The sequence below is a fragment of the Tachyglossus aculeatus genome, chromosome 22 (assembly GCF_015852505.1).
Source record: "Tachyglossus aculeatus isolate mTacAcu1 chromosome 22, mTacAcu1.pri, whole genome shotgun sequence".
In the NCBI taxonomy this organism is placed as follows: domain Eukaryota; kingdom Metazoa; phylum Chordata; class Mammalia; order Monotremata; family Tachyglossidae; genus Tachyglossus; species Tachyglossus aculeatus.
Genome location: NC_052087.1, coordinates 21,184,563 through 21,211,568, shown reverse-complemented (window position 1 = coordinate 21,211,568; position 27,006 = coordinate 21,184,563). Strand labels below are relative to the sequence as shown.

The following is a 27,006-nucleotide window of genomic DNA, read 5'->3' as shown; positions in this document are numbered from 1 at the left end:
GCTTTGTGCAAAAAATGAAGTTAAAACCATTAATAGCAGCTTTCTTTGAAAGACAAAAGGACTTTGTAGTTCAGGGGCAGAAAGAGAAGGTTACCACTGACAGCATTTATGAAAGTAACAGACCTTTGAAAAACAATATCCTTGGCTTTACTATGTAGTTGGAAAATCCTTTCAGAGTTGTCACAAAGTAGGTGATGGACATTAATGGAAACCGCGGTGTCCTGGAATTTCAGCCTTTGCAAATTTATTATTGTGTGAACAACAAAACTTTTGGCTTGTTTCCTTCTCCATCAAAACGGTTCAACTCCCATGAACTGCTTGTGCTGAGTCCAAGGTTTGTATTAATCAGAGAGATACCTTGCAGCATTATTTCTTCCTAAAATACTTGTGTTGGCAGCTTCAGGGATACACATTTGGAAATAAAAAAAGTCACGGCCTGACTGGAATATAAATTTAAGCATTAAAAGAATGCAGTAGACTGTGTGACGGAACCATCCTGCCTCTCCAGAAGATAATATACTGGAAAATTCTCTTCCTCCAAGCTTGCATTTGCAATTCCAATTGCAAAAGTGAATAGGATAGTTCAACTCCTTCCAAACAGTTAGTCAGGCGCCCTACATCTAGTTCCTTCAAAGAGCACAAATGTGGGGCTGCTTGACAAGGAATGCTGAGGTGGAATTCAGTTCAATATTTAGACTATATAACGCAAAACACTTCCCTGGGTGGATACAAACACATATCAGTCCAGGAAAATCTTTTCCATAAAAAGGGAGATGAGAAAGGTGAGTGAAAAAGTCCACAGAGCTTTCTGGCTTCTTTATCTAAGCTGATGTCCAAGCCTGATCACTGAGCCCAATCCTTCCACTGCCTCAAGTTTCACCCTGGTAGTAAACTGGACTTTTAGGGAGGACCCTTAACTCTTTCAGTCTAACTGGTCTGTTAAGGGCCCCATGCCAGTGGATCATCAGGAGGGCAAGCATTCCTTAATGGTGGGAAGGGAGTTGATCTGCCTTCCAAAACCTCCAAGTTAACCCTGGGGAATATGCTAACAATAATAATAATAATAATGACATTTGTTAAGCACTTACTATGTGCCAAGCACTGTTCTAAGCGCTGGGGGGGGATATAAGGTAATCAGGTTGTCCCACATGGGGCTCACACTCTTCATCCCCCATTCTACAGATGAGGTAACTGAGGCACAGAGAAGTGAAGTGACTTGCCCAAAGTCACACAGCTGACAAGTGACAGAGCTGGGATTAGAACCCATGACCTCTGACTTCCAAGCCAGGGCTCTTTAGTACGTATTTATTACTCTATTTATTTTATTTGTACATATTTATTCTATTTATTTTATTTTGTTAATATGTTCTGTTCTCTGTCTCCCCCTTCTAGACTGTGAGCCCACTGTTGCGTAGGGACCGTCTCTATATGTTGCCAACTTGTACTTCCCAAGCCCTTAGTACAGTGCTCTGCACACAGTAAGCGCTCAATAAATACGATTCAATGAATGAATGAATGAATGAGCCACGCTGCTTCTCATGAACCAGAACCAGAACATTCTGGTTCTATCCGGATGCTTTCCCAAAACATTTACCTTGGCAAAATCAAAAACAAAGATAGAAATAAATCTGGATGTCAAGGAATTCCACCCAGTTCTTCCAAAGACAAATAAATAACTGTAGGTGAGGCATTTGTGGTCTCCACTAACATTCAATTAGTAGTTGGTGGAGAAATTTCAGGACAGGGGTGCAGAGTCCATGAGATTAAGAACAGATGGGAGAGTGGGATCTTTGGTACAGTTGAATAGTTTCCTCCTTCAAAAGAGTGTTTCAATGAAGGCATCATCCAACTTCATAAAAATAGTCTCTAAGGGATAATTTCTAAGGAGAAGAAAAGCAGGGAAAAAAAATCAAAGGCAGTTTAAAATCTTGAAGAGAAGCAGCAACTCAAGTGAAAAAAAAATAGACGCTGATAGATTGCTCTCTGACTCTCTCAGAGATCAGGCAACCTGTGCCAAAAGGATCCTCTCAAGTTGTCCTGTAATATAGTCAGTTTTTAATTATATGCTCTTAGTGTACATTTCTTTGCAACTCATCTGGATAACTTAAAAGTTAACCTAACTTTTTCATAGATTTGGAATTTCACCTAAAAAAAAAACCACCTGACTTTTTACAGTGATTACATATACAATCAAATTGAGGTGTTTTTTTTTTTTAAAAGTTATTCCATCTACCCTAATCACAAACCACAAATCATCAGTTTCAAGGCTCTCCACATATCTGGTCTCCTCACATACCAGTCCCTATTTAGTCTTTGCTAGATAAGCTACTTACTTACTGCACCTCACTCTTGACTTGAACCTCAAACCTGAACCTTGAATTTATGTACATACCTGTAATTTATTTATTTATATTAACATCTGTCTCCCCCTCTAGAATGTGAGCTCACTGTGGGCAGGGAATGTGTCTGTTTATTGTTATATTGTACTTTCCCAAGCATTTAGTAGAGTGCTTTGCACACAGTAAGAGCTCAATAAATACAATTGAACGAATGACTGAAAATCCTATCTTGTGCCTCCTCCTTACCCCCAGCCCACTGCCCTAGATTCCCCACCTCAATCTTAAAACACACCAAACCACAGCCTTCCTCTTCATAATAATAATAATAATGATCACAGTATTTGTTAAGTGCTTACTAAGTACCACTGTACTAAGCACTGGGACGCACGCAGGCAAATTGGATCAGACATGTTGGGACATCCCTGTCCCATGTGGGGCTCACAGTCTCAGTCCCCATTTTACAAATGAGGTAACTGAGGCACAGAGAAGTGAAGTGACTTGCCCAAGGTCACACAGCAGACAGGAGGCCTTCCCAGACTGAGCCCCTTCCTTCCTCTCCCCCTCATCCCCCTCTCCATCCCCCCATCTTACCTCCTTCCCTTCCCCACAGCACCTGTATATATGTATATATATGTTTGTACATAAATATGTTTGTACATATTTATTACTCTATTTATTTATTTATTTATTTTACTTGTACATATCTATCCTATTTATTTTATTTTGTTAGTATGTTTGGTTTTGTTCTCTGTCTCCCCCTTTTAGACTGTGAGCCCACTGTTGGGTAGGGACTGTCTCTATATGTTGCCAATTTGTACTTCCCAAGCGCTTAGTACAGTGCTCTGCACATAGTAAGCGCTCAATACGATTGATGATGATGAAGTGGTGGAGGTGGGATTAGAACCCATGACTTTCTGACTCCCAGGCCCATGCTCTAGCCTCTATCCAGTCAGTCCTTTTGTGGGGGACACTCCCTGATTAATTGCTATTGCCCCTACAGTCCTGAAGAATGTATGCATCTATGTAATTATTCTTTCATCTTTCCCTTCTCCTGCTGTGACCAACTGCATCTTTGTTCTTCCTCCCAGTCCTACTATTTGTAAATAAGTTGTGCCTGGCTGTCCCCTTCAATTATTAATTTCTTGAGAACAGGGACCATGAATTTGACTTCTACTGTAGTCTCCCAAGTGCTTAGTTTGGTACTCTGTATAGTGAATACTCAATAAATATTAGTGCTTGATTGATTTTACACATTTCACTTGACTATTGGATTTCCAGTTAGCACTCTTAATTGCTTCCAGGAAAAGAGAAAGTTAAGGCAAAAAGAGTGCTGTTTAAACAAAGTAGAGTTTCCCATAAGAAATTCTAAAAATAGTAAATACCAACACTGTGTTCACAAGGTGTAAAAAACTTAAAACTGTTATTAACTGTAAAAAACTAGTAATAAAAACACAATAGTTACAGATCAAATAGCAATGGATGTAGCAACAATCACAGATGATTTTTGTCTTCAGGTGTACAATACTTAAATTTTAAAAGCACTGTCTTTAGCTAAAGACACCTTAACACATTTGTCATTATCAATGCTATACAGAGGTCCTTTAATGCAAAATTGAAATGGGTTTTAATCACTCTATCAAATTAGTTGAAATACTTCAAATGTACTACAAAGGAAGTAATCAAGCCAAGGCAAACTGCTACAGTATTTCTAAGTGTGCCTCTTCCCCCCACCCACCACTCTATCAGCAATTCCTGCCTTAAAAGCACAATAGTATCTTTCATGCACACTTGTGTTAACACTCTCTCCCCAGTTAGAGTAAAAGCTCCTTGAGGACTCTTTTTCCTCTGTTCATTTCCCCTCCTCAATTCTAGTGTTCCGCACATAGTTATCTAATGGTACAGCTGCATCAACTTAATATAGCTGCTAAGTTCAAAACAGAGATGAAGGCACACTTGTCCTGAGGCTACTGAGTGAACTAAACAGCCAAAAGGCCAGTACAGATCAGGAAGAATAAGATGCTGTGAATGTTATCATTGATTTTTTTTCTAATATAAATACAGAGCTATTGACATGAAAGTGAGCTGGCCTTGTGACTGATGGGGCTCGGAACAAAATGAAGGGAAAAAAATCATAGCCTGACAAAAATATCTGAAAGTGATTTTGTGTCTGCCCCAGTGTTCTCAACTCTCCTTAAGCTTCACAATGGTAAGGACTCTTTCATAGCTGGTCCTGGGTTTTCCTCAATTTGTGGCCACTCACTGGCCTACGGTAGTTTGTGACAGATTACAATGTATTAGCTGCTGAATCTTCCACACGCACATTTTCTTCCCATTAACAATCTGCACTACTCTTTTTTTTTTAATTAAAAGTTCCTACTGCCGCTCTCAGTTATCACTGAAATATTCTTCCTCTAATTTAAAGAGGTTGAAACAGTGTTGCCTAGTGGAAAACGCACAGGGCTGGGAGTCAGGAGACCTGACTTCTAATCTGGGTTCTGCCACTTGTCTGCTGTTTGGCCTTGGGTATGTCACTTAACCTCTCTGGGCCTCAGTTCCGTTCTACCTCCCCCTTTAGGCTGTAGCTTACATGGGATAGGATCTATGTCTGATCTGATTAGATTCTCTCTACCTCACCACTTGGCACATAGTGTTTGGCACACAGAAAGTGTTTAACAAATACCACTATAATTTTTGTTGTTAGGTATCAATTCAACAGAAAGCTAAACAGATAGCTCAGGAAGACTGATTCATTTTAGGTACTATAGATTGAATTACCAACCTGCACATTTGATGGGGAAAGTTGATGAGAAATTAGTTAAATTGTGAAGTAACATATTTGTCTGGGTATACTTGTAGTGTTTGTCTACATCTTCCATGGTGAAGTTTTTTGATAAAGGCTATATATCAGAAGTTTTGTATTTTCACCTCATCAGCTGAACAGCTACCAACAATGTCTAATTTTATGCTCTCTGTATGTTTTCTCCTCTAGGTATATTGAAAATAGCGAAAAATAAGGAGAGATAACAATGAAGTGAATCTCAAATTCAAATTGTACTAGGAAGCATCAGTGAAAAAATGTCAATGCCTCTTGGCCTCTCTCCACACCCAGCTGGTGGTAGATTTACTAGGGTGACTATTTGTCAGAGAGGTGAATGACACTGCTGTTTCACAGCTTTCCTTGTTCAATCTGGTTTCCAGAAATTAAATTGGGGTACGAGTCCAATGCTAGCAATTGATTTTGAATAAAGTAATAAAAAAAACTGCTGAGATCATCCTAACAGGCAGTAATCCCTGCCAAAGTACAACAGCAGGAGCCTCTTTTGAAAGATATATTTGGTGTGCAGGGGAATTAGGTTCTGATGGCTGCTGAAGAACAAACTGGTCTCTGAAAGGGGTTTTTTGAAACTCTGGATGTGCCAATTATATCTTACATATCATCATTTAAACTGCAATGACTTTCACAGGAAACATGAGACTATAGAAATTGTGAAACACAAGGAGAGGCGGGACTGTTTTTTCCATTAAAAGCAGCGCATCTGAAGCTCCACTTCTGGGTCCAGCTGAATCTCCTCCGATGAAGGTTTCCCATTCACTCACCTTCCCCAAGCACTTGATTCAAAGCAACATCTTGAGAAGTAACTAGAAGGGAATACTAAAGTGGCATTGGGTCCTTAAATCTTCCAACACTGAAAGGGTCACTCAAATAGAGTCACCCTTCTTGCAGGCATATATGCAACTCCTTTGTAAATCAGAAGCTCAGCGGCTTGGATTACAGAATGATATCCTTTTGAGTCTGGATTAGTAAGAAGATGATGATCACCTTAACAGGCAGCTCTGTGCTCTTTTGTGCTTTTATCAACTGATGGTCTTTTGATGATCAGAAGCCAACAGGCAGCTCAAGGTCTCCCTTACCTTCTAGCCCCAGTATCTACCAGCAGTGCACAGGGAATGTGTCTACCAACTCTACTGTTGCAGCATACTCTCCTTAGAGCTTAGTATAGTATGCTGTACATAGTAAGTACACAAATACGATTGATTGACTGGAGACAGAAACTTGGCTCCAGAAACCTGGGCCCAAATATCATAATCTCCAAATACACCTTCCAAGGTAACGTTCTCTAGGATGGGCAACAACAGAGAAAGGGCTCCTTCCTGTTGAAGACATGTCAATTAATCTGTATAGCAGGTAGAGTTAGAGTTGATCATTGCACAATCCTGGTGGTCCACAAAACTAGATTTGTGCTTATCTGGGGAAGCCTCCAACATGGCAGTAACAGTGGAGAGGATCACTTCATTCCAGAAATTCGACAGAAGCCACCCTAGCCACGTGGACTTAATCCTCTCCCTCTCAATCATCCACTTAAAACTGAAGCAGAAGTCAGCAATCCAGGTAAATGGAAACAGAGATCCAACCCCTTGCAAATGTGCCGCTAGTGCCTGAACCAGCAACAAATAAAGCCAATGGTTCTATCAAGGATGAAGACCTAGAAATAATTTATACAATCTGGGCAACTGCCTTTCCTAGGTCTGTTTCACCCAGGACTTACTTCAATCAATCAGTTGTATTCATTGAGCACTTACTGGGTACAGAGCACTGTACTAAGCACTTGGGAGAGTACAACAGAGTTGGTAGACACATTCCCTGCTTAAAGTCTAGAGGGGGAGACAGGCATTAATATAAATAAATCACAGGTATGTACATAAGTGCTGTGGGGCTAAGGGTAGGGTGACTATCAAGTGCTTAGAAAGTATAGATCTAAGTGCATAGGGAACTGAAGGGAGTGGGAGTAGGGAAAAGGGGGGCTTAATTAGAGCACACCTCTTGAAGGAGACAGTATTTTAATAAGGCTTTGAAGGTGGGGCGAGTGATGATCTGGAATACAAGGAGGGGGAGTTCAGCTCCAGGTCAGATGGAGGACAGAGGGAGGACATGGGAAAGGAGTCAGGGTGAGATAGATGAGATCAAGACACAGTGAGTAAGCTGGCATTAGAGGAGCTAAATGTGTGGGCTGGGCTGTAGTGGGAAATCAGCAAGTCAAGATAGGAGCAGGCAAGTTGATTGAGTGCTATAAAGTCCATTGCAACGAGTTTCTGTTCTGATGAAGTAGATGGGCAATCATTGGAGGTGCTTCAGGAATGGGAAGACAGAGTGAATTTTATTTGTAGAAAAATTATCTGGGCAACAGAGTCAAGTATGGACTGCAGTGGGGAGAGACAGGAGTCAGGGAATCAACAAGGAGGCTGATGCAGTAATCAAGGGTGGGGGATAGGATAAGTTCTTGGATCAGTGTTCTTGGATCTTGGATCAATGGCAGTTTGGATAGAGAAGAAAGCTCTGATTTTAGTGATGCTAAGAAGGTAGAACTGACAGGATTTGGTGACAGGTAGGATATGCGGATTGAGTGAGATAATCATATTTACTGAGCACTTACTATGTACAGAGCATTTTACTAAGCACTTGGAAGAGTATAGTATAACAGAGTTGGCAGACACATTCCCTGACATCAGTGAACTTACAGTTTGGGGGAACTCCTCTTCATCTTCAACTCTAAATGAGTTGAGCAGAATGTCCGGGTTATAGGCTTGTGAGATACAGAGGATAGTGGTGTTGTCTACAGTGATGGGAAAGTCAAGGTGAGGGCACGGTGTGGATGGGAAGATGAGGCGTTCTGTTTTGCATGTTTAGTTTGAGGCACTGGCAGAACACCCAGGTAGAGATATCCTAAAGGCAAGAGGAAATGAGAGGCTGTGCAGAAAAAAGATAGAGGTTGGGGCCATAGAGGTAAATTTGGGAATAATCCGCATAAAGATAGTAATTGAAGCTATGCGAATGAATAAGCTCTCCAAGGGAGTGGGTGCACTTGATTTAGGAATGTAATATCTCAGAATAATGCCATCAGGAATGCTAAGGAGACTGAACACTGGGATCAATTTGATCACACTATTCCTCTAATCCATCCCACCCAGAATCCATGTCCCGGTGGCCATGATCCCCAGCCCCAAGATGTGTTCGATTCTAGAATCCATTCATATGCCAAGACAGAGACCACACACAACTTCCAGCGTGGAAACTAACTCAAGGAGCAGTAACACAAAGCCAAGACCAAATCCAGTGACAGCAATCATCACCCCTCAGCCTCTTGGCTGTCCAGCTGCAAAAACACATGGGTGCTATTTGGGGTGAGCTGTTTGTGGGTGATACCTGAGGGATATGTAGCCAGACTCCAGCCAAAACTGGTAATTCTGGGCAACTGGGTGACAACTACAACCTGCTTTTCGCACAAATTTAAAACCTCATACACACTCAAGTGCTGGTGCCAGCCTCCTGACCCAGAAGACTGTTTGCATTGCCTAAGATAAGGAGACAAATAAATCACAGGAAAATAACTTTTTGCTTGTTGGGTAAGTTTCTATTTATATAAGTAAACAACCCAATCAAGTGACTAAACTTGTCAAATCTGGAGGATTAGTCTGTTTTGGAGATTATTGTTGCAGGATTTCAAGGAAGAGCAGAGACAGTGGGGATCCAATCCCCCGGGGGAACCTGCCCCCCTTCTCCCCACCCTGACACACACACACACAAGATACCCACCCACAAACAAGCATTTCCTGCCTCACTCCCCTCCTGCACTGTAATGAGCAGCTCAGAACGTCAGAGAACCTTCTGTCTTGCCACAGGCCCTCTGTTCCCCTTTGTAGGGGAGGCATGGTGGAGTGGCAGAGCACAAGTCTGGGAGCCGGCGGACCTGGGTTCAAGTCCAAGTTCTGTCACTGCACTGTTGTGTGACTGTGAGCACATATCACTGGACTTCTCTGTACCTCAGTTTCTTGCCTGCAAAATGGGATAATGCCTACCTTTCCTACCTAACTTGCAGAGTTGTTGTGAAAGCAAAAATGATGTAATTCTCCCTCTACCAACTGTATGGTGCTTTTCCAAGTGTTGAGTACAATACTCTGCACAAAGGTCACAATTAATACCACTGACTGATCCTGCACATGAAAGCCATTCACTGGTCTGAAACATAACAACTCTGAACTTAAGCAAAATTCCAGTATGCAGTTACTGGAGCTGAGAATAATAGGCAGTCATTTGGAAACTTAGGGCATGGCTCAAAGGAAAGAGCATGAGCTTGAGAGTTAGAAGTCATGGGTTTAAATTCCGGCTCTGCCAATTGTCAGCTGTGTGACTTTGGAAAAGTCACTTAACTTCTCTATGCCTTGGTTACCGCATCTGTAAAATGGGGATGAAGACTGTGAACCCCACGTGGGACAATCTGATCACCTTGTATTCTCCCCATTGCTTAGAACAGTGCTTTGCATATAGTAAGGGCTTAACAACTGCCATCATCATCATCTAATTCCAGCTCCACCACTTGTCTGGTGTATGATCTCGGGCAAGTTACTTCATTTCTCTGGGCTTAAGTTACCTCACCTGTAAAATGGGGATTGAGACTAAGCACCCCACAAGAGACATGGACTGTTTCCAACCCGGTTTGCTTGCATCCACTCTGGTACTTAGTACAGTGCCTGGCACTGTAAGTGCTTAACAAATACCACAATTATTACTATTATTATTAATAGAGAATGCCACATCTGTGGTCTCTGCCCAATCGGCAAGCCTCACTTTATATCAATCAGTGGAACTTATTGACTGCTTACTTGTGCAAGGCACTGTCCTATGCACTTGGAAAAGTACAATACAGCAGAGTCAGCAGATACAATCCCTTCCCACAAGGAGTTTACAACCTAAAATCAAGAATGGGCAAGGAGGGAACAAAAGCAAGTAGCATTAATAATGCAGAATATCTGTTTAATTATTTTTTGGTTAGTCAATCATGACAGATTTCTGCAATCGAGATACTGAAATGTCCCAGACAAGGGACTGAATCTTGAATGAGGATTTAGATTGAAAGAAGGAAAAAAATAAAGGATCACTTCTAACTCAAAGGGACAATGTAAACTGAGGACCAGGAAAAGAGGAAAATGTTGGAATTGATTCAGGAGGAAAGGCAAAATTGGGCAGTGTGAGTGAGGAGATGAAGAGAGCCTAGGAAGAGAACATGGTAGCCTAAATACTCATCATGTGTGTGCCTTGATGAGATAACAGATTTCGCTCAACTGAAAGGGACGGACCAATAGGTCCCATAAGAGGGTTAGCTTCCTTCTCATGGACAAAGCCCTCCTCTTTCCTTCTATTGTGTACTCCCCAAGAATCTAATGGGGTGTTCACCATGATAGTAGGAAAGTCATAAATGCTGTTGATGATGCTGATGAAACATGAAACCCTTCAAGCTATTTAATTCACTGTCTGGTTTCAATGGTGTTGCTTTGATGCTAACATAGCTCCTTGAATTTATGAGGCCCTGTCTCTGAGAAAACTGAAGATAGTTGAGAGATTAATTCTTCCAATTAGCCATCACCTCATCCCTAGGAGGAAATCTGGGGCAGGAGTGATTCTTATGGGGAAATGGAGGATCCAGGAGATTGCGCAAGCTGGTGGCCTCTTCATCTCTGAATCTCAGCCTTCCTCAACCACTCTGCCCTATTACCCAATAGCCTGCCTTTATGACCAGTCTCACTGCATACTTTGCTTCTCTCTTACTATTACACATGATGAGATATTTGATCACACATCTATCAATGATATTTACAAAGTGTTTACTATGTGCAGAGCACTGCCCTAAGCACTTGGGAAAATACAACAAAGTTGGTACATATCAGCCCATGGGGAATTCTTAATTTTCACTGTTGAAAATTCAGGCCTTCAAAACAGTTTAGGAAAAAAAAATTGGCTGAATTAAAAAGTTAGTATAAAACATATCCTGGCTTATATATCCTCTGACCTTTAAAAAGAAACACTCCGGAGAAAAAAATTTGCCCAAGCCTTCATATTGCAACCATACAACCTGGGTGGAGTGTGTCTGTTTATGCTTCACAGGGATTGCCTAATGATCCACAGTTGTTTTACAAAATAGAGTTATAAAAATCCACTGAAATCTGACTTACAAGTTTCATTTACCATTCTATTTGTTAAATGATACCCAGCAAAGACAAGGTAGAGATCCTATTCAATGACAATTATTAAACATCTACTGAGTGCTAGGCATTGTACTAAGGACTTAGCAAAGTAGAACAGTGTCAAAAGACTATTCCCTTTCCTCACAATGTATCAAGGGACAGACAAACATGATTTACAGATAGTGAAAGCAGGAAGAAGAGCTTGGGATAAATCAGGAAGCAGTACAAACATACCAAGATAAATCAGCTGAGAAAATAATAGAATGTACAAATAAATGAAACTATACCTATTATCAGCACTTAGAACAGTGCTTTGCACATAGTAAGCGCTTAACAAATACCATCATCATTATTATTATTATTGTTATATATTAACGTACACACTGACTGAGGAGACAATTAGAGCACTTAAATGCCAAAGGTGAGTGTTGTTTGAAGACAACTGGGGTATTGGGAATTACTTGGAGAAGGGTCCCTGAAGGAAGTGAGATTTTTAGGAGGACTTTAAAGATGGAATGATCTGTGATCTGGCTGACACGAGGGATTTCAAGGCTGGAGGAGCAATTCTGTCTATGATGTGTGGCAGGTGCCACTGTTTAAAGCCTCTGGACAGGGAATGTGTATGTGGGAATGTGTGTGTTTGTTGTTATATTGTACTCTCCCAAGTATAGTGTGCTGCACACAATAAGCACTTAATAAATATGGCTGACTGACTGTCTTTCTACCTTGCAGGCTGGACACTTTTACTCAAAACGAGTCATTCCACTTCGGATTGTTCTCCACCATGCTGGTCTGCTACTGCTGCTGCCACCCAGGAATCTACAACTCGGCTCTGCTACTCTAAAGTGGGCTTTGGTGCAACTTGACAGCATGTCTTCTGCTCATCCTGCTTGCAGATGCCACATTCCAGCTCAGCACTCATCAGCTGCATGAATCTGTATCACTACTGTCATTACCCCTCTTGTGTGCATCTGCTTCACAAGGGTTGTACTTACAATGTTGATATAGTGGCCAGCTGATCAAACTGCTCAAAGAACTAAATGTTAGATCTATGGCAGGTTCGAGTCTCATGGCACATAGAAGATGTTGAAAGTGAATCCCTTAAGTCACTTGAAGAGGTAATGAGACAAATTGCTCTCTCCATTTACAGCTCAGCTTTCTTCAGTTGCCATTCACCAAAATGTTGACTCTTTGCTCCTCTCAGGCTCATTATCTACCTTATACCTCACTCTCTATTCTCCCACCTCCAATCACTAGCTCAGGGGTTTGTAAGATATGGCTCAGAAGCCATTTCTGGATCTTCTTGGAACTAAATGTGACTCTCGAGCTGGAGAGTGTTTGTGGGAGGGGGGAATTCAGAAAACGGCCCTTGTCCCCTAGGGCCGCTGGTCTCTGCTGTTCCCATCATTTCCAGGGTCGGAGGGGGAGGGAAGAGGGAGGTTGGGAGAGTCAGCAATAGCTAGGCCTTTCACTGGGCAGAGGGGTGGGTGCCAACCCCCAAGAAGGCCATGAATCCAGTGTCCCAGCTCAGAGACCACCCCCCCAGGGGGTAGTCTCAGAGAAGGGCCAGACCCACACTACTGGGACCACCCACCCCACGTGTCATTTGCCCACACTAGAGATTCTGGGTGACTGTTTTGGGTCAGGTGGGGAAAAAGGACTGGGAGACTGTGAACAGGAGCTGGTATTAGACCCCACCACCACCTAACCCTAGGATATCATGCCCCAGCCCTTGCGCCTGAGTTGGTGGTGGGGTGGAGGACAACGATGTCCTGCTTTGAGATGAGGTGAACAGCAACTGCCTCTCTCCAGTGACCTCGCTAAAGAAGAGGACGAGGGGCTCCAGTTATCTGTGGGTAGGTCCAGGACATGAGGGAGGGGCCAGCCCCTGCTGCTTATGCCCCACCAAGTGAGCACTGGCCTCGGCTATACGAGGTGAGAGGGGAGAAGGGAGAGGAAAGGAAAGGAGAGAGGGGGAAGAAACTAAGCTCTGCCGGTATCAGCCCATCACTCCACTCTACCTCACCTCACTCACAACACCACCTGTTGCTCTGAAGTAGCCAGGTACGGCACAGGGACACATATGTCTTTGTATGGCACAATGGAAAAGTAGCATGGTCTCATGGATAAAGCACAGTCCTGAGATCCAGGGGACCTGGTTCTAATACCGGCTCTAATACTGCCTAATGTGTGACACAGGCAGGTCAAGTTAACTTCTCTGTACCTGTTTCCTCAACTGCAAAATGGGGGTTTAATACCTGTTCTTCCTCCCATCTAGCCTCTAAGTCCCATGTGGGAAAGGGACTGTGTCCTACCTTGTATGTACTCCAGCATTTAGAACAGTGCTTGACACACAGTAAGCGCTTACCAAATATTTCAAAAAATTACATCATTACATTGAGGCACATGCAAAATGATCGTGTCAGGGAACATGTGGCCATTTGGGGGCCCAATCAAATAAATAGACTTGGTAGCCCAGAGAGGGGGTCTGACCCAGCCCGGCCACTGTGGAGCAAAACGAGACAATACCACTAGATTCACAAGGTGTGTGTTTTAATTGTATGATTGGCACTTTGCAAACCAACTGCTCAAAGGCTGTGTTTTGTTTGGCTCTCCTGCACTCAAAGGTCACCAGCCCCTGCCTCAGCGCAGGTTGTTCTCCAAGCCTGGAACTTTAATTGCTACCAGAACCCAGGTCTCCCCAGTCTCCCCACCTAAAAGCCCTCAAATTCCACCTCCTCCAGGAAGTATTTCCCGATTAACTCAGAACTCTGCCATTGCATAAGACCATCACCCACCATTAGCATTTGCAAATTTCATCCTATCCTAAACATTAATATACACGTGCAAGTTTTATCAAATCATATATTTATCTATGTGTTCAATTACTTGTTCAGCTATTGCATTCCATTTTTTAAAATACCGCTTCCCTTTTTATCCATGTTCTTCCTCCAGCATTCCCTATCTGTAAATCATTTTTGACTGAAACTCCTTGACATAGGGAATGTAAATTTTGATACTGCTGTACTCTCCCGAGCAATCGGTACAGTGCATTCCAATACCATTAATAGATACATTAGCATGGTTGATCAATCCCCATGACCAGAGAAGGCTGCTGTGATGTGGCCACAAAGTACCCTGCAGGAGTCTTAACTTTTCAGTCACTTCCCCTTACTAGGTCCCAGTCCAAGCCACATTTGTTATATGTCTAATGACTTTAGTGAGGGTTGGACGTTTATCATCCTCCTGTCTCTCCCAGCTTCAGTCTATACTTCACTCTGCTGCCTGGATTAACTTTGTACAGAAATGGCTGAGGGGCATGTCACTCCCCTAAAAAATCTCCAGTGGTTGCCTATCAACCTTCGAATCAAGCAAAAACTCCTCACTCTGGGCTTCAAAGATCTCCATCACATCACCCCCTCCTACCTCACCTCCCTTCTCTCCTTCTACAGCCTAGCCCGCATACTCCGCTCCTCTGCTGCTAACCTCCTCACTGTGCCTCTTACTCGCTGTCCCGCCATCGACCCCGTCGTACCTCTGGCCTGGAATACCCTCCTTCCACACATCCACCAAACTAGCTCTCTTCCTCCCTTCAAAGCCCTACTGAGAGCTCACCTCCTCCAGGAGGCCTTCTCAGACTGAACCCCCCCCTTTTTTCCTCTCCTTCTCTTCCCCCCCATCACCCCCCTCCTTCTGCCCTACCTCCTTCCCCTCCCCACAGCACTTGTGTATATTTGTACATATTTATTACTCTATTTTATTAATGATGTGTACATAGCTATAATTCTATTTGTTCTGATGGTATTGACAACTGTCTACCTGTTTTGTTTTGTTGTCTGTCTCCCCGTTCTAGACTGTGAGCCCTTTGTTGGCTAGGGACTGTCTGTATATATTGCCAATTTGTACTTTCCAAGCGCTTAGTACAGTGCTCTGCACACAGTAAGCACTCAATAAATACGATTGAATGAATGAGTTTATTTGGGAATTCGTGTTTCCTGTACTTGGTGTTTCATATAGACTGCAGTGGGGAAAACTGAAGTGAGAAAACAAAGGCCAAGAGAATTTGAACTGTTTACCCCGGATCACAGAGAAAGCCAATAATGGAACCAGAATCCTATATTAGCTTCTCTGTGCCTCAGTTACCTCATCTGTAAAATGGGGATTAAGATTGTGAGCCCCATGTGGGACAACCTGATTACCTTGTATCTCCCCCAGTGCTTAGAATAGGGCTTGGCACATAGTAAGCGCTTAACAAATGCCATCATTGTTGTTGGCTCCTGGCCCTGAGCTCTGTCCTTAGTGATAAACCCAAATTCAGTGTGGCCTAGTGAATACAGCATGGGTCTGGGATTCAGTAGGTCTTGGGTTCTAATCCCAGCTCCACCGCTTGTCTGGTGTGTGACTGGGACAAGGCACTTCACTTCTCTGTGTCTCAGCTACCCTATCTGTAATATGGGGATAAAGCCTGTGAGCCCCATGTGGGACAGGGACTGTGTCCAACCAGATTAGCTTGTATTTACCTCAGCACTTAGTATAGTGCCTAGAACACAGGAAGTGCTTAACAAATACCATTAAAAAAAAGAAAAAAAAATACTCCGTGCTATTAAGTCCTAAGGAGGAGCAAGGAGGCGACTAGGAGATTTAGCTATTTCGCATCCCACCTCCACCTCTAAATCAGAAGGCAGAAAGTCAGCTGGATGCATCTGTCTTGAAAATTTCCCTAGCACAGGTTTTGGAAGCCAAAACACAAATCACTGGGTGTCACTGCAACTCCACTGAAGCGGAGGAACACACAAAATGAAGCAGAAAAAAGGCAAAGAGGTCTCTCAGAATCCAGTGATTGTCAATACCAGTTTGAGAGAATTTGGTAAGGACCCAATTTTTGGCTTCTGTAACATCAGCAACGAGCTCCAATGATCTGCCATGTTCTGCACCAGCACCATCTGCTGCTTGTTATCTGACAAAGAAGCAGACAGTGTGCCACGGAGCAGCATGTTCTGTTGCTCATTAAATGACAAAAGCATTTTTCGGTGCTCACATTTCACATCATTTTAGGAACACAAGATCCTGCTCCACAAAAGACAGCAGGGAGGGACCAAAGGGAAGAGGGAGATCATGGCAAATGCCAGGAAGATTAATTGTCAGCCTCTAGCTCTCTCAGAAATAACCACATATTTTAGAGACTGATTAATTTATAAAATTGTGTAAATATCCCTCCTCTCTACCCTACCCTGTGTGGTGTCATTTCACACATCAGCTTTTCTCTTGCCCTTTGAGGGATGGGGGAGAAGGGCGTGGAAAGGGGAATTGTCTTCAATGCCAATTTTAAAGACCAAAGAATACACTTCACTGCCCTTGTTCTAGCTCCAATCCACTTCCAGAGCTCCATCTCATCATCCACATTCCTTCTCCTTGAGGAAATGAAATAAAGTGACACTAGAGCCCACTCTGTGCCCCCAGGCCAGGTATGAGATCTCTGCTACTAATGATCCCTAGCTCCCATGAGGGAGATGTCCGGGCTGGCTTCTGTCTAAACTCATTCAAATTCTGTAAAGACATAGAGAGATTGGAAAAGGCCGAGAGAAGCAAGAGACAAGTTGGTGACAAGAGACCAGCAGAAATATCAACTGAGAAAATAAATCTTCCTAAGTTGCTCCTCTGAAAACTTGCTCCTCTGCAACTGGACTGGGGACTTGATTAATTAGGAACTAGTCAGGGAGGACGCCCAAAGGACCATGTCTAGATTTTAACCCTGATTGTTCTCCCTCAAGATAACCTAACACGGCCCTTCCACAACGGAGCGGTAATCATGCAGTTTGCCCCTGGGAGCTCTCTTCAAATCAAATCTTAATCACCACCATTTTTAGCATTTCCTGTGTGCACTGCTACACTAGGTGCTTGGGGAATACACATATAACCAAGAGATGTGACCTGTGCCTCTATGGAATTTGCAGTCTAAAAGGACTAACAAGCAGTGTTAAACCAATAATCAGTCACTCTAAATCATATAACCCCATTAGCCACATCTAGCACTTATGAACTTATTTATAGTACTAAGAATGATTCCAATATTTGTTAAGAACTTACTGTGTGCCAGGCACTGTGCTATGCCTGTCCCATAGTGGGGATCACAATTTAAAGAGGATGGAGATCGGGTATCAAATCCCCATTTTTTTATGGCATTTATTAAGCGCTTACTATGTGCAAAGCACTGTTCTAACAGCTGGGGAGGTTACAAGGTGATCAGGTTGTCCCACGGGGGGCTCACAGTCGTAATCCCAATTTTACAGATGAGGTAACTGAGGCACAGAGAAGTTAAGTGACTTGCCTAAATCACACAGCTGACAATTGGCAGAGCTGGGATTTGAACCCATGACCTCTGGCTCCAAAGCCCATGCTCTTTCCACTGAGCCATGATGAGGCACAGAGAGTTTAAGTGACTTACCCAATGTCTCACAGCAGGCAAATAGCAGAGCCGGGATTAGAACCCAGGTCCTCTGACTCCCAGGCCTGTGCTCCTTCTACTACGCCACATTGCTTTTCATGTTTGTCACTTCTTTTGTATACACATTTAGTCAGTCTCTTTCACGGAGTGTACCTCTATCTCTCACCCCACAACTGTGGGAGTCCCTCCAGGCTCAGTTCTGGGTTCCCTTCTATTCTCCATCTAAGCACTCCTCTGAAGAACCCATTCATTCATTCAATCGTATTTATTGAGTGCCTACTGTGTGCAGAGGACTGTACTAAGCGCTTGGGAAGTACAAGTTGGCAACATATAGAGACGGTCCCTACCCAACAGTGGGCTCACAGTCTAGAAGGGGGAGACAGAGAACAAAACATATTAACAAAATAAAATAAATAGAACATGTACAAGCAAAATTAATACATAGAGTATTAAATATGTACAAACATATATACAGGTGCTGTGGGGAAGGGAAGGAGATAAGGCGGGGGGATGGAGAGGGAGAGGAGGGGGAGAGGAAGGAGGGGCCTCAGTCTGGGAAGGCCTCCTGGAGGAGGTGAGCTCTCAGTAGGGCCTCGAAGGGAGGAAGAGAGCTAGCTTGGCGGATGTGCGGAGGGAGGGCATTCCAGGCCAGGGGGATGACGTGGGCTGGGGATTGACGGCGGGACAGGTGAGAACGAGGCACGGTGAGATTAGCGGCAGAGAGCAGAGGGTGCGGGCTGGACTATAGAAGGAGAGAAGGGAAGAGAGGTAGGAGGGGGCGAGGTGATGGAGAGCCTTGAAGCCGAGGGTGAGGAGTTTCTGCCTGATGCATAGGTTGATTGGTAGCCAATGGTTTCAACTACCTCTCTACGTGGATGATTCCCAAATCTACATCTCCAGCCTTAATCTCTCTCATCTGTAGTCTTACATTTCCTCCTACTTTCAGGACATCTCTTCCTGGATATCCCACAAATAGCTCGAACAACTCATCCAAAAGAGAACTACTTATCTTCCCACCTAAACCCTGTCCTCCCCCTGACTTTCCTATCAGTGTAGATAGTACCACCACCGTGCCTGTCTCAAAAGTCCATAATCAGGGTATAATCCTCAACTCATCTGTGTCTCATTCAATCCACATATTAAATCTGTCACCAAATCCTGTCAGTTCTACCTTCACATTGCTAAAAATCTACGCTTTTTTTTTCCAAACTGCTACTGTAGTGATCCAAGCATTTATCCTATCCCATCTTGACTACAGCATCAGTCTCCTGACTCTCCCCACTCCAGTCCATATTTTACTCTGCTGCCCAGATCATTCTTCTAAAAAAAGTTTAGTCCATGCTTCTGCACCCCTCAAGAACTTCCAGTGGTTGTTCATCTGCCTCCGTGTCAAACAGAAACTCCTTATCAGCAGCTTTAAAGCACTTTAATCTCCTTACCCCTCCCACCTTACCTCTCTGATTCCTTACTACAACCCAGTATGCTCAGCTGGTTCCTCTAATGAACCTACTCACTGTACCTCAATCTTATCTATCTTGTCACCAACCTGTCACCCACAACCTGCCTCCAGCCTGGAACGCCCTCCCCCTTCATATCTGATAGATGATCACTCTCCCCACTTTCAAAGTCTTATTAAAAGCACATCCCCTCCAAGAGGTCTTCCCTGACTAAGCCCTCAATTCCTCTTCTCCCACTTCCACTCCCTTGTCACCCTTGCAGTTAATAATAATAATAATGATGGCATTTATTAAGCACTTACTATGTGCAAAGCACTGTTCTTGGATTTGCACCCTTATTCACCCCTCCCTCAGCCCTAAAACTCTGATGTACATACCTGTATTTTATTTATACTGATGCCAGGCTCTCCCTCTAGACTGCAAGATCATTGTGGGCAGGGAACATATCTACCAACTAAGGCTCCCAAGCACTTAGTATAGTGCTTTGCACACAGTCAGCGCTAAATACAATTAACAGCAACCTATTCACTGTACCTTGACCTCATCTATCTCACCACTGACTCTTCACCTGCGTCCTACCTCTGGCCTGGAACTCCCTCTGTATTCAACAGACCATCACTCTCCCCACCTTCAAAGCCTTATTAAAATTACTTCTCCTCCAAAAGGCCTTCCTCGACTAAGCCCTCACTTCCTCTACTCTTCCTCTCTCTGCATCACCCTTGCATTTGTATCTGTACCCTTTAAGCACTTGATATTCACACCTCACCCTCAGCCCTACTCCACTAATGTACAGAGTTGTAATATATTTTAATATCTGTCCCCCTCTCTAGCATTTAGGCTTCTTGTGGATAGGGAACATGTCTACCTGTTCTGTTATATTGTACTCTCTCAAGTGCTTAGTACACTGCTCTGCACAAAGCAGTCAAAATATATGATTGAACTGCATATTATTATATCATTATTATAATGATGGTATTTATTAAGTGCTTATTATGTGTCAAGCACTGTTCTAAGCACTGGGGTAGATACAAGCTAATCAAGTTCTACAGTCCCTGTCCCACATGAGGCTCCCAGTCTCCATCCCCATTTTACTGATGAGGTAACAGACACAGAGAAGTAAAATGAGTTGCCCAAGGTCACAGAGACAGACAAGTGGCAGAGCTAGAATTAGAACCCAGTTCCATCTGACTCCCAGGCCTCTGCTCTATCCACTAGGTCATGTTCAATTATTTACCATGGCTATTCTAAATATATATATATATTTATTTATTTATTTATGTCTGTCTCCACAATAAAGAGTAAGCTCCTTGGGGTCACGGAACGTGTTGCTAGTTTTTGCTTTTGTACTTCCCGGAACCAAGTACGCGATCAATAAATACTGATACTAATAGCTGAATTTGACTTCCTAGGTCCGACAATTCAATTCAGTGTGAGAAAGCAAAGTTGTCCTATCTCCTTGTAGGCCCCAACTACCTCCCTGATTTCAGGTGGCTGGTAAACTTGGCTCCTTGAGCTGGTGGAGATGTTGTCAGTGCAGGGATCTGCTGAAAGGGGTTGCTTTCCTTTTTTCTTATCTCATCTGTTTCTGGGATTTTTAAGCCATTAGGCACTTTAACATGTCAGAAATGCAAGTGTACCTTTAGAATTCAATAAAAAGCTGCAAAATCTCAGCCTCCCTCAGATCAGCAAAATGTGCTAAGATGCATTTGAAAAAAAAATTAGCTTTTTAAAAATTTTTGCATCTCTTCTAATTTTATCTGCGATTACTAAACCCATTGCCTCAGTCTCCATTTATCAGTGAGTGTGTGCCCGAATGACAGCACCCCTGATGTCTGTGCTCTGCCCAATTTAAGAACCCATGAACACTAACCCCAACCCAGGGTTCATTAAGATTCTGTCCTTGCAGCTAGGGAGAAAGCAGTATGCTATGCAGGTAATAGCTCCCCTGACACGTAAGTCCTGTGAGATGGACTAGGGGATATCTTAATGAACGGTTCTTATGCACCCAGTTTTATACATGAGGATTGGGTCATCTTTTCAATTTGGTGTCACTGTGATGTGGCACGGTGGCTCACTCAAACATTAGCGTGTTATCTTCGAGTGTGAACTGCACAGTGGAGGGAACAACATGAATTAACTGCTCCAGGGCCACCCTTCATTGCTGGACAGTCAGAAATCCCACCCACCCTCTTCAGAGCTAATGGAGGAGCCTCAAATCAACTTTCCAGAGAGCAGAATTACTCCTGCCTCTCCCCTGACCAGAAGAGGAATCTCAAGTTGGCTACTACTTCCAATAAGGGTAGGGACAACTGCCCCATATCTTTCACCTCCCTCCAGGGCTCATGTCTCCCATTCAGCGTTAAGATATTCTACCCCTCTAGGACTGTAAACTAATCTGTCTAGATGTAAGCTCATTGTGGGCAAAGGAAACACATCTACCAACTGTTATATTGTACTTTCCCAAGCCTGGAGTACAGTGCTCTGCACAATTAAGTGTTCAATGAATACTACTGATTGACTGATTCTAAGGATCGTATTTTCACTTTATCATGTCCAGCCTCAAACCACAAGCCCTTCCTCATGGTCTGACACAAAAGGGGGAAAGAGGAAATAGAAAAAAAAGAGAAATTACTCAAACCAAAGAAACCCTAAACAACACCCAAATGGCTAATTTCAAACAACAAAATACAGGGCCAGAGGGCTCTACCCAAGGAAGTGTGCATCAAGTCAAGAGCACCAGAAAAAAGACAGTAAAATTCAGGGGCTCCAAGCAAGGAGTCCCTGACCCTTGGGTGTTTCAGATCTTTGAGGTTTTGAAATCCTCAGCCAGGAGCCTCAGTTAACTCCTGCTGTCAGGCAGCAGGAAGATAATAATAATAATAATAATGACATTTATTAAGCGCTTACTATGTGCAAAGCACTGTTCTAAGCTCTGGGGAGGTTACAAGGTGATTGGTTGTCCCACTGGGGGCTCACAGTCTTAATCCCCGTTTTACAGATGAGGTAACTGAGGCCCAGAGAAGTTAAGTGACTTGCCCAAAGTCACACAGCTGACAATTGACAGAGCCGGCATTTGAACCCATGACCTCTGACTCCAAAGTCCGTGCTCTTTTCCACTGAGCCACGCTGCTTCTCTAAATAATAATAATAATAATAATAATAACAATAATAATAATAAAATAATAATATAATAATTGTTAAGAATTACTACCTGTCAAGCACTGCATACGTGTTGGGGTAGATAGATACAAGATAGCCAGGAGGGACCCAGTCTCTGTCCCCCAACAGTCAAAGGGGGAAGGAGAACAGGGACAGAATTCCCCATTTTACAGAGGATGAAGCTGGGGCATAGAGAAGTAACTTGCCCTAGGCCCCAAAGCAGGAAGTGGCAGAGGTCAGATTAAAACCTAGGTTTCCCTGACTCCCAGATCTGTGCATTTTCTATTAAGCCATGATGCTTCTCGGACTCTGGATAGTAGCCCCCACTCATCCACATACCATTATTCACTGCATGCCTAGTGGGTGCAGAGCACTGCACTGCCCACTGGAGTAACTGCTAACTTCTTAAACACGGAATGTCTTCCTATACTGGCAGACAGGAGACTTCAGCTTGAGGCTGGACACCCTGCCCTCTCCCTGGAAGAAGGGGGAAAATAGTTCCAAACCTCTGGGAACAGGTTGGTCACTGACATTTGAAAGCCAAAAGATAATCCCCAGATGCCAGATACAGATACTTCCCTGAAAGTGGACAATCATTTGAAAAATATGGTCTGTAACTACTCATCCTTGCCTTTCCTACACTGCTCAATAAGCACCATGTGGCCTGCCCCCCAACTACTCCCAGTTAAATCAGTCAGATAATGTGAATGCAATGTGCTTCTGTCCAGAGATGGAAGGGCTAGACTGCTAGAAGATCTAATTATGGAGGTTGCTTATTTTCAGCAGTTTCCAAATGACAACCTTTTCATCTGTTCTCATTTCCACAGGTGCACAGCAATGTTGGGAGCAAGACAGGCAAAGTACATGTCCTTCCCAGGTTTGTTGGACTGTGTGTTCTGAATCAAAATCATGACATGTGGTTACATGCTGAGCCTACAGATTTGAGGAGGCTATTAGATGTTAAAAAAAATAACACACACTTTAAAGGGAGAAAATTGATGCATTCAGAATTTAGGATTTTTCTGTTCAATATTGTCTGAAAGGAAAATTGCATCTTAATTCTTTCATTTCCTAGAGTTTATAAGTGCTATAAATGCAAAGCATGATGGTTATTCTTAAGGAAGAAAAAGCTAAGCACAAGAGTTACATAGAAGCCTCTTAAGTGGTATAGATGTTTGTGGCTAATATTGGCCTGCCAGAGTTACATGTTACATAAAATAAGAAAATAGTGAAAGAGTGGAGAGATTTTTTTTCTCTGTGTAAATCCTGTTTTGAGGAGGGTGAGAGTGAGGGAAATTTAATAAAAGAGTAGCAACCGAGCAGGTGGATAATTTCTAATTTATCAGCTGAACTGAGCCAGTTCCTGCTTTAGAAAAATAAAAGGAAATCCAGAAAAGACTGCAAAAATCTGCTGGCAAGGTAAGCACCTAGTAATTGAGGAAAGGCATCAGGAAGTTCAACAAACATGACCCTTTTTAATGAGACAGGGATGACTACCATTTCTTACTTTCAAGTTGTGCAGCAAGATTTTTTTATGAAAGAGTTTAATAACATGTTTCTGCTCAGAAATTCCCTTAAAGGGAGAATTTTATTCCTGCAGCTGAGCTGAGGCAGATGAGTTAATCTACTCTGCAGAGCAGGTAAAACTTCATGAATTTCTCACACCAGAATGATTCAGTCATTTGCCCATGCTTCTAGACTGTGAGCCCGTTGTTGGGTAGGGACTGTCTCTATATGCTGATGACTTGTACTTCCCAAGCACTTCAGTAGAGTGCTCTGCACACAGTTAGCGCTCAATAAATACGATTAAATGAATGAATGAATGTGCCATCTTCTGCTCCTCTGTGGAAGGGGAGCTAACCAGAACTCTCCCCAACAACCTTCCTGTGCATCACGCAGGCATTTTCCATAATAATTTAATGTTGGCTTGTTATGAATAATAGCAGTCATCATCATACCACCTCAAATTTGCATAACCTTTCTTATATTTCCCAGTCACTTTCTTATCACTTATCTGGTGTGAGCCTCACAAACCTGTGAGATGTAGTGCCTCTTCTCCATAGGCTGTGAAGCTCTAGAAAGCCTCCTGTCTATTTGATTGTAGGAAGGTGTGTGATAATCTCTTATTTCCCTGGGGTACAGAGAAGGGGAGTCACTGAGCAACTAAGGTGGCCCTCGATGGCACCCAAAAATACCAGATACTGAGGCCCACATAGCAACACATAAGTTACGCTGGCATAAAAATGTGATATGGAATTTATCTTTGCGGAAGTCTGCTGGATTCTAACCAAACTTGCCCAAACCCAAACCATTTCTTTGGAGTCTTCTGGCCCTTCCCCCTCTCATACCTCCTTCCCACTTGCTTCAGACCTATCGTGTTCCCTAATCAAGTCCTGCCATTTCTGAGTGACAGAACTCACTGAAAGGCACAGCAGAAGAGAGAGGTGTGGTGCTGAAAAATTAAAATACCAGACATAAAGATGTTCAATTCCATACCCATACTAGACTGGGGACAACTCAGCTAAAAAACACACTGTCTACTGTAAGACTGGGAGAAGCAGACCTTATGTTCCCCTCTAGCCTGTAAGCTTATTGTAGGTAGGGACCATGCCTATCAACTCTGTTGTATTCCACTCCCCCAAGTACTTAGCATAGTGCTCAATAAATACCACTGACTGACTGAATGATTGTGTGGCAGTCGGAAGGTACATTTGGAAACAGATCCTGGAATCCTGGTGCTTCCAGCCTCTGACTGAGCTCACCAGAGAGCACACTGCCTCTCTAGAGCTCCACTGCTGTTGCATTTCCACTCGCAATCCTTCACAGAATAAGGAAGGAAAGGCCTTGAAGTCGTCTCTACCACATACCTCTGCACAGGACTAGGGTAATGTTCACAGCCCACCCAAACTGCCACTTCTGGTGGGCCACAGGCAGTATACCATGACACACACACACTCCTGCCCCATCAGCTCTGCTTGGGAAACTTAGGCCCCCAGAGGAGGCACAGGATATGGAAACCAAGGCTCCAGCTTGGAATGACCACCAACAGATGTGCTGACAAACCCAGGAGTTGGGGTGGAAAAAACAGCTACATCTAAACAATAGTTGAGAGTTGTGCCTCAGGGTAATGCAAGCCTCCCTCACTCCTTACCCAGGCAGTGGCCCTGGAAGTTGTCTGCCCAAGGAAAATCCTTGTCAATGCCTGACTAGGCCACAATCCTCCTGGCTCTCTACATAAATGGAGTGAAGGTGGAGAGAGCAAAGTGGGAATGGCAGCAGACACTATCCTCTATGGAACTGGGAGATGGGGCAAACCCACCAGTTTTGGGGTATCCAAAGCCCACTCCTTGCCATCAAACAGAGGAGGCCAGAAATTGGATCTCTAATGAGGCTCTGGTTTGCAGCTCTCTCCCATCACCCACCTCTTAACCAGGCATTCTGGATCCCAACCTGAGAGGGGTGTGGCCTCCAGGATTCCAGCAGCCAGCCATGGGCATGCCTCTTTCTGCCAAGCCCCCAGATGCTGTGTTCGTGTGTGGCTGCACATCCACCCCCCTGGCCCGAGTGCAGATGTGCATCTGCATCCCTTCTAGACTGTGAGCCTGTTGTTGGGTAGGGACCATCTCTATATGTTGGCAACCTATACTTCCCAAGTGCTTAGTACAGTGCTCTGCACACAGTAAGTGCTCAATAAATACGATTGGATGAATGAATTTGCATGTCCCTTATGTAACTTATTCCTCTCACTTTTTCCCCAGGCCCATCCCCTGAAAGCCCACCCCATATTTGCCCCTGCTCTTTGAATGCAAAAACTGGCCCCCATGTTCCACATCTAACAGAATAACGGATTTACCTTCTTCTCAAGGGGGTTAGACAATTTTGTGACTGAGCCTTGGTAATCTTTGATTAAAAAGTACTACATAAGTACCAAGTATCTTTTTTTGAAGGACGCACAGGGAGGAAGGATTGAGCACTAATCTAGAGGAAGGCCTGCAGAAAGAAGGATCCGTGCCCACAAGCCCAGGTGAGCAGTGGCCACAAGAGCTGCCTTCTGGCTCCTACTCCTCTTTGCAATCTTCACCAACTTGGTCACGGACAGCCAGAGTTGGTCAAGGCCCTTTTCAAAGCAGCTGCTTGAGATCCAAGAACAAACTGCAGCTCGACAGGGGATGCCATGTGGCCACAGGAGGATTTGGTGGGTCTGAACCCAGCCGAACACTGGCGCCTCGCTCCCCTATGCCCCTCGGGGTGGAAGACAGGGTCACTCACGGCATTCCTTCTCGTCGCTCTCGTCGAAGCAGTCAGGCAGCCCGTCACACTGCCAGGCCCCGGGGATGCAGCGTCCGTTGCTGCACATGAAGTTTCCTGGGATGTTGCATTCGTTGGTGAAGTTATTTCCAGGCAACAACTGGCTCTCTGCAGGGAGAAGGGGAGAAAATAAAACACAGCTCATATGATGTAAAGTCTCTGCTTTCAGTTTATGAGACCTGCACAAGCTAACTGCAGCCCCGACAAGCTTTCTTTACGGTTGTCAGCTGAAGCTAATTAAGGCTCAAGAAAGCAGTTAGCCCATCCACGACAGAAGGAA

The 27,006-nt window shown here is 43.7% G+C and overlaps 1 protein-coding gene across 2 annotated transcripts in view; it reads right to left on the bottom strand.

Moving 5' to 3' along the window:
• Nucleotides 1–27,006, bottom strand: part of LDLRAD3 (low density lipoprotein receptor class A domain containing 3) — a 172,204-nt gene that overhangs the window by 88,508 nt on the left and 56,690 nt on the right. For both annotated transcript variants that reach the window (XM_038764405.1, XM_038764406.1), the window contains exon 2: nucleotides 26,688–26,834. In XM_038764405.1, coding sequence (XP_038620333.1) covers nucleotides 26,688–26,834 — 147 coding nt within the window. The remainder of the gene's footprint in view (nucleotides 1–26,687; nucleotides 26,835–27,006) is intronic.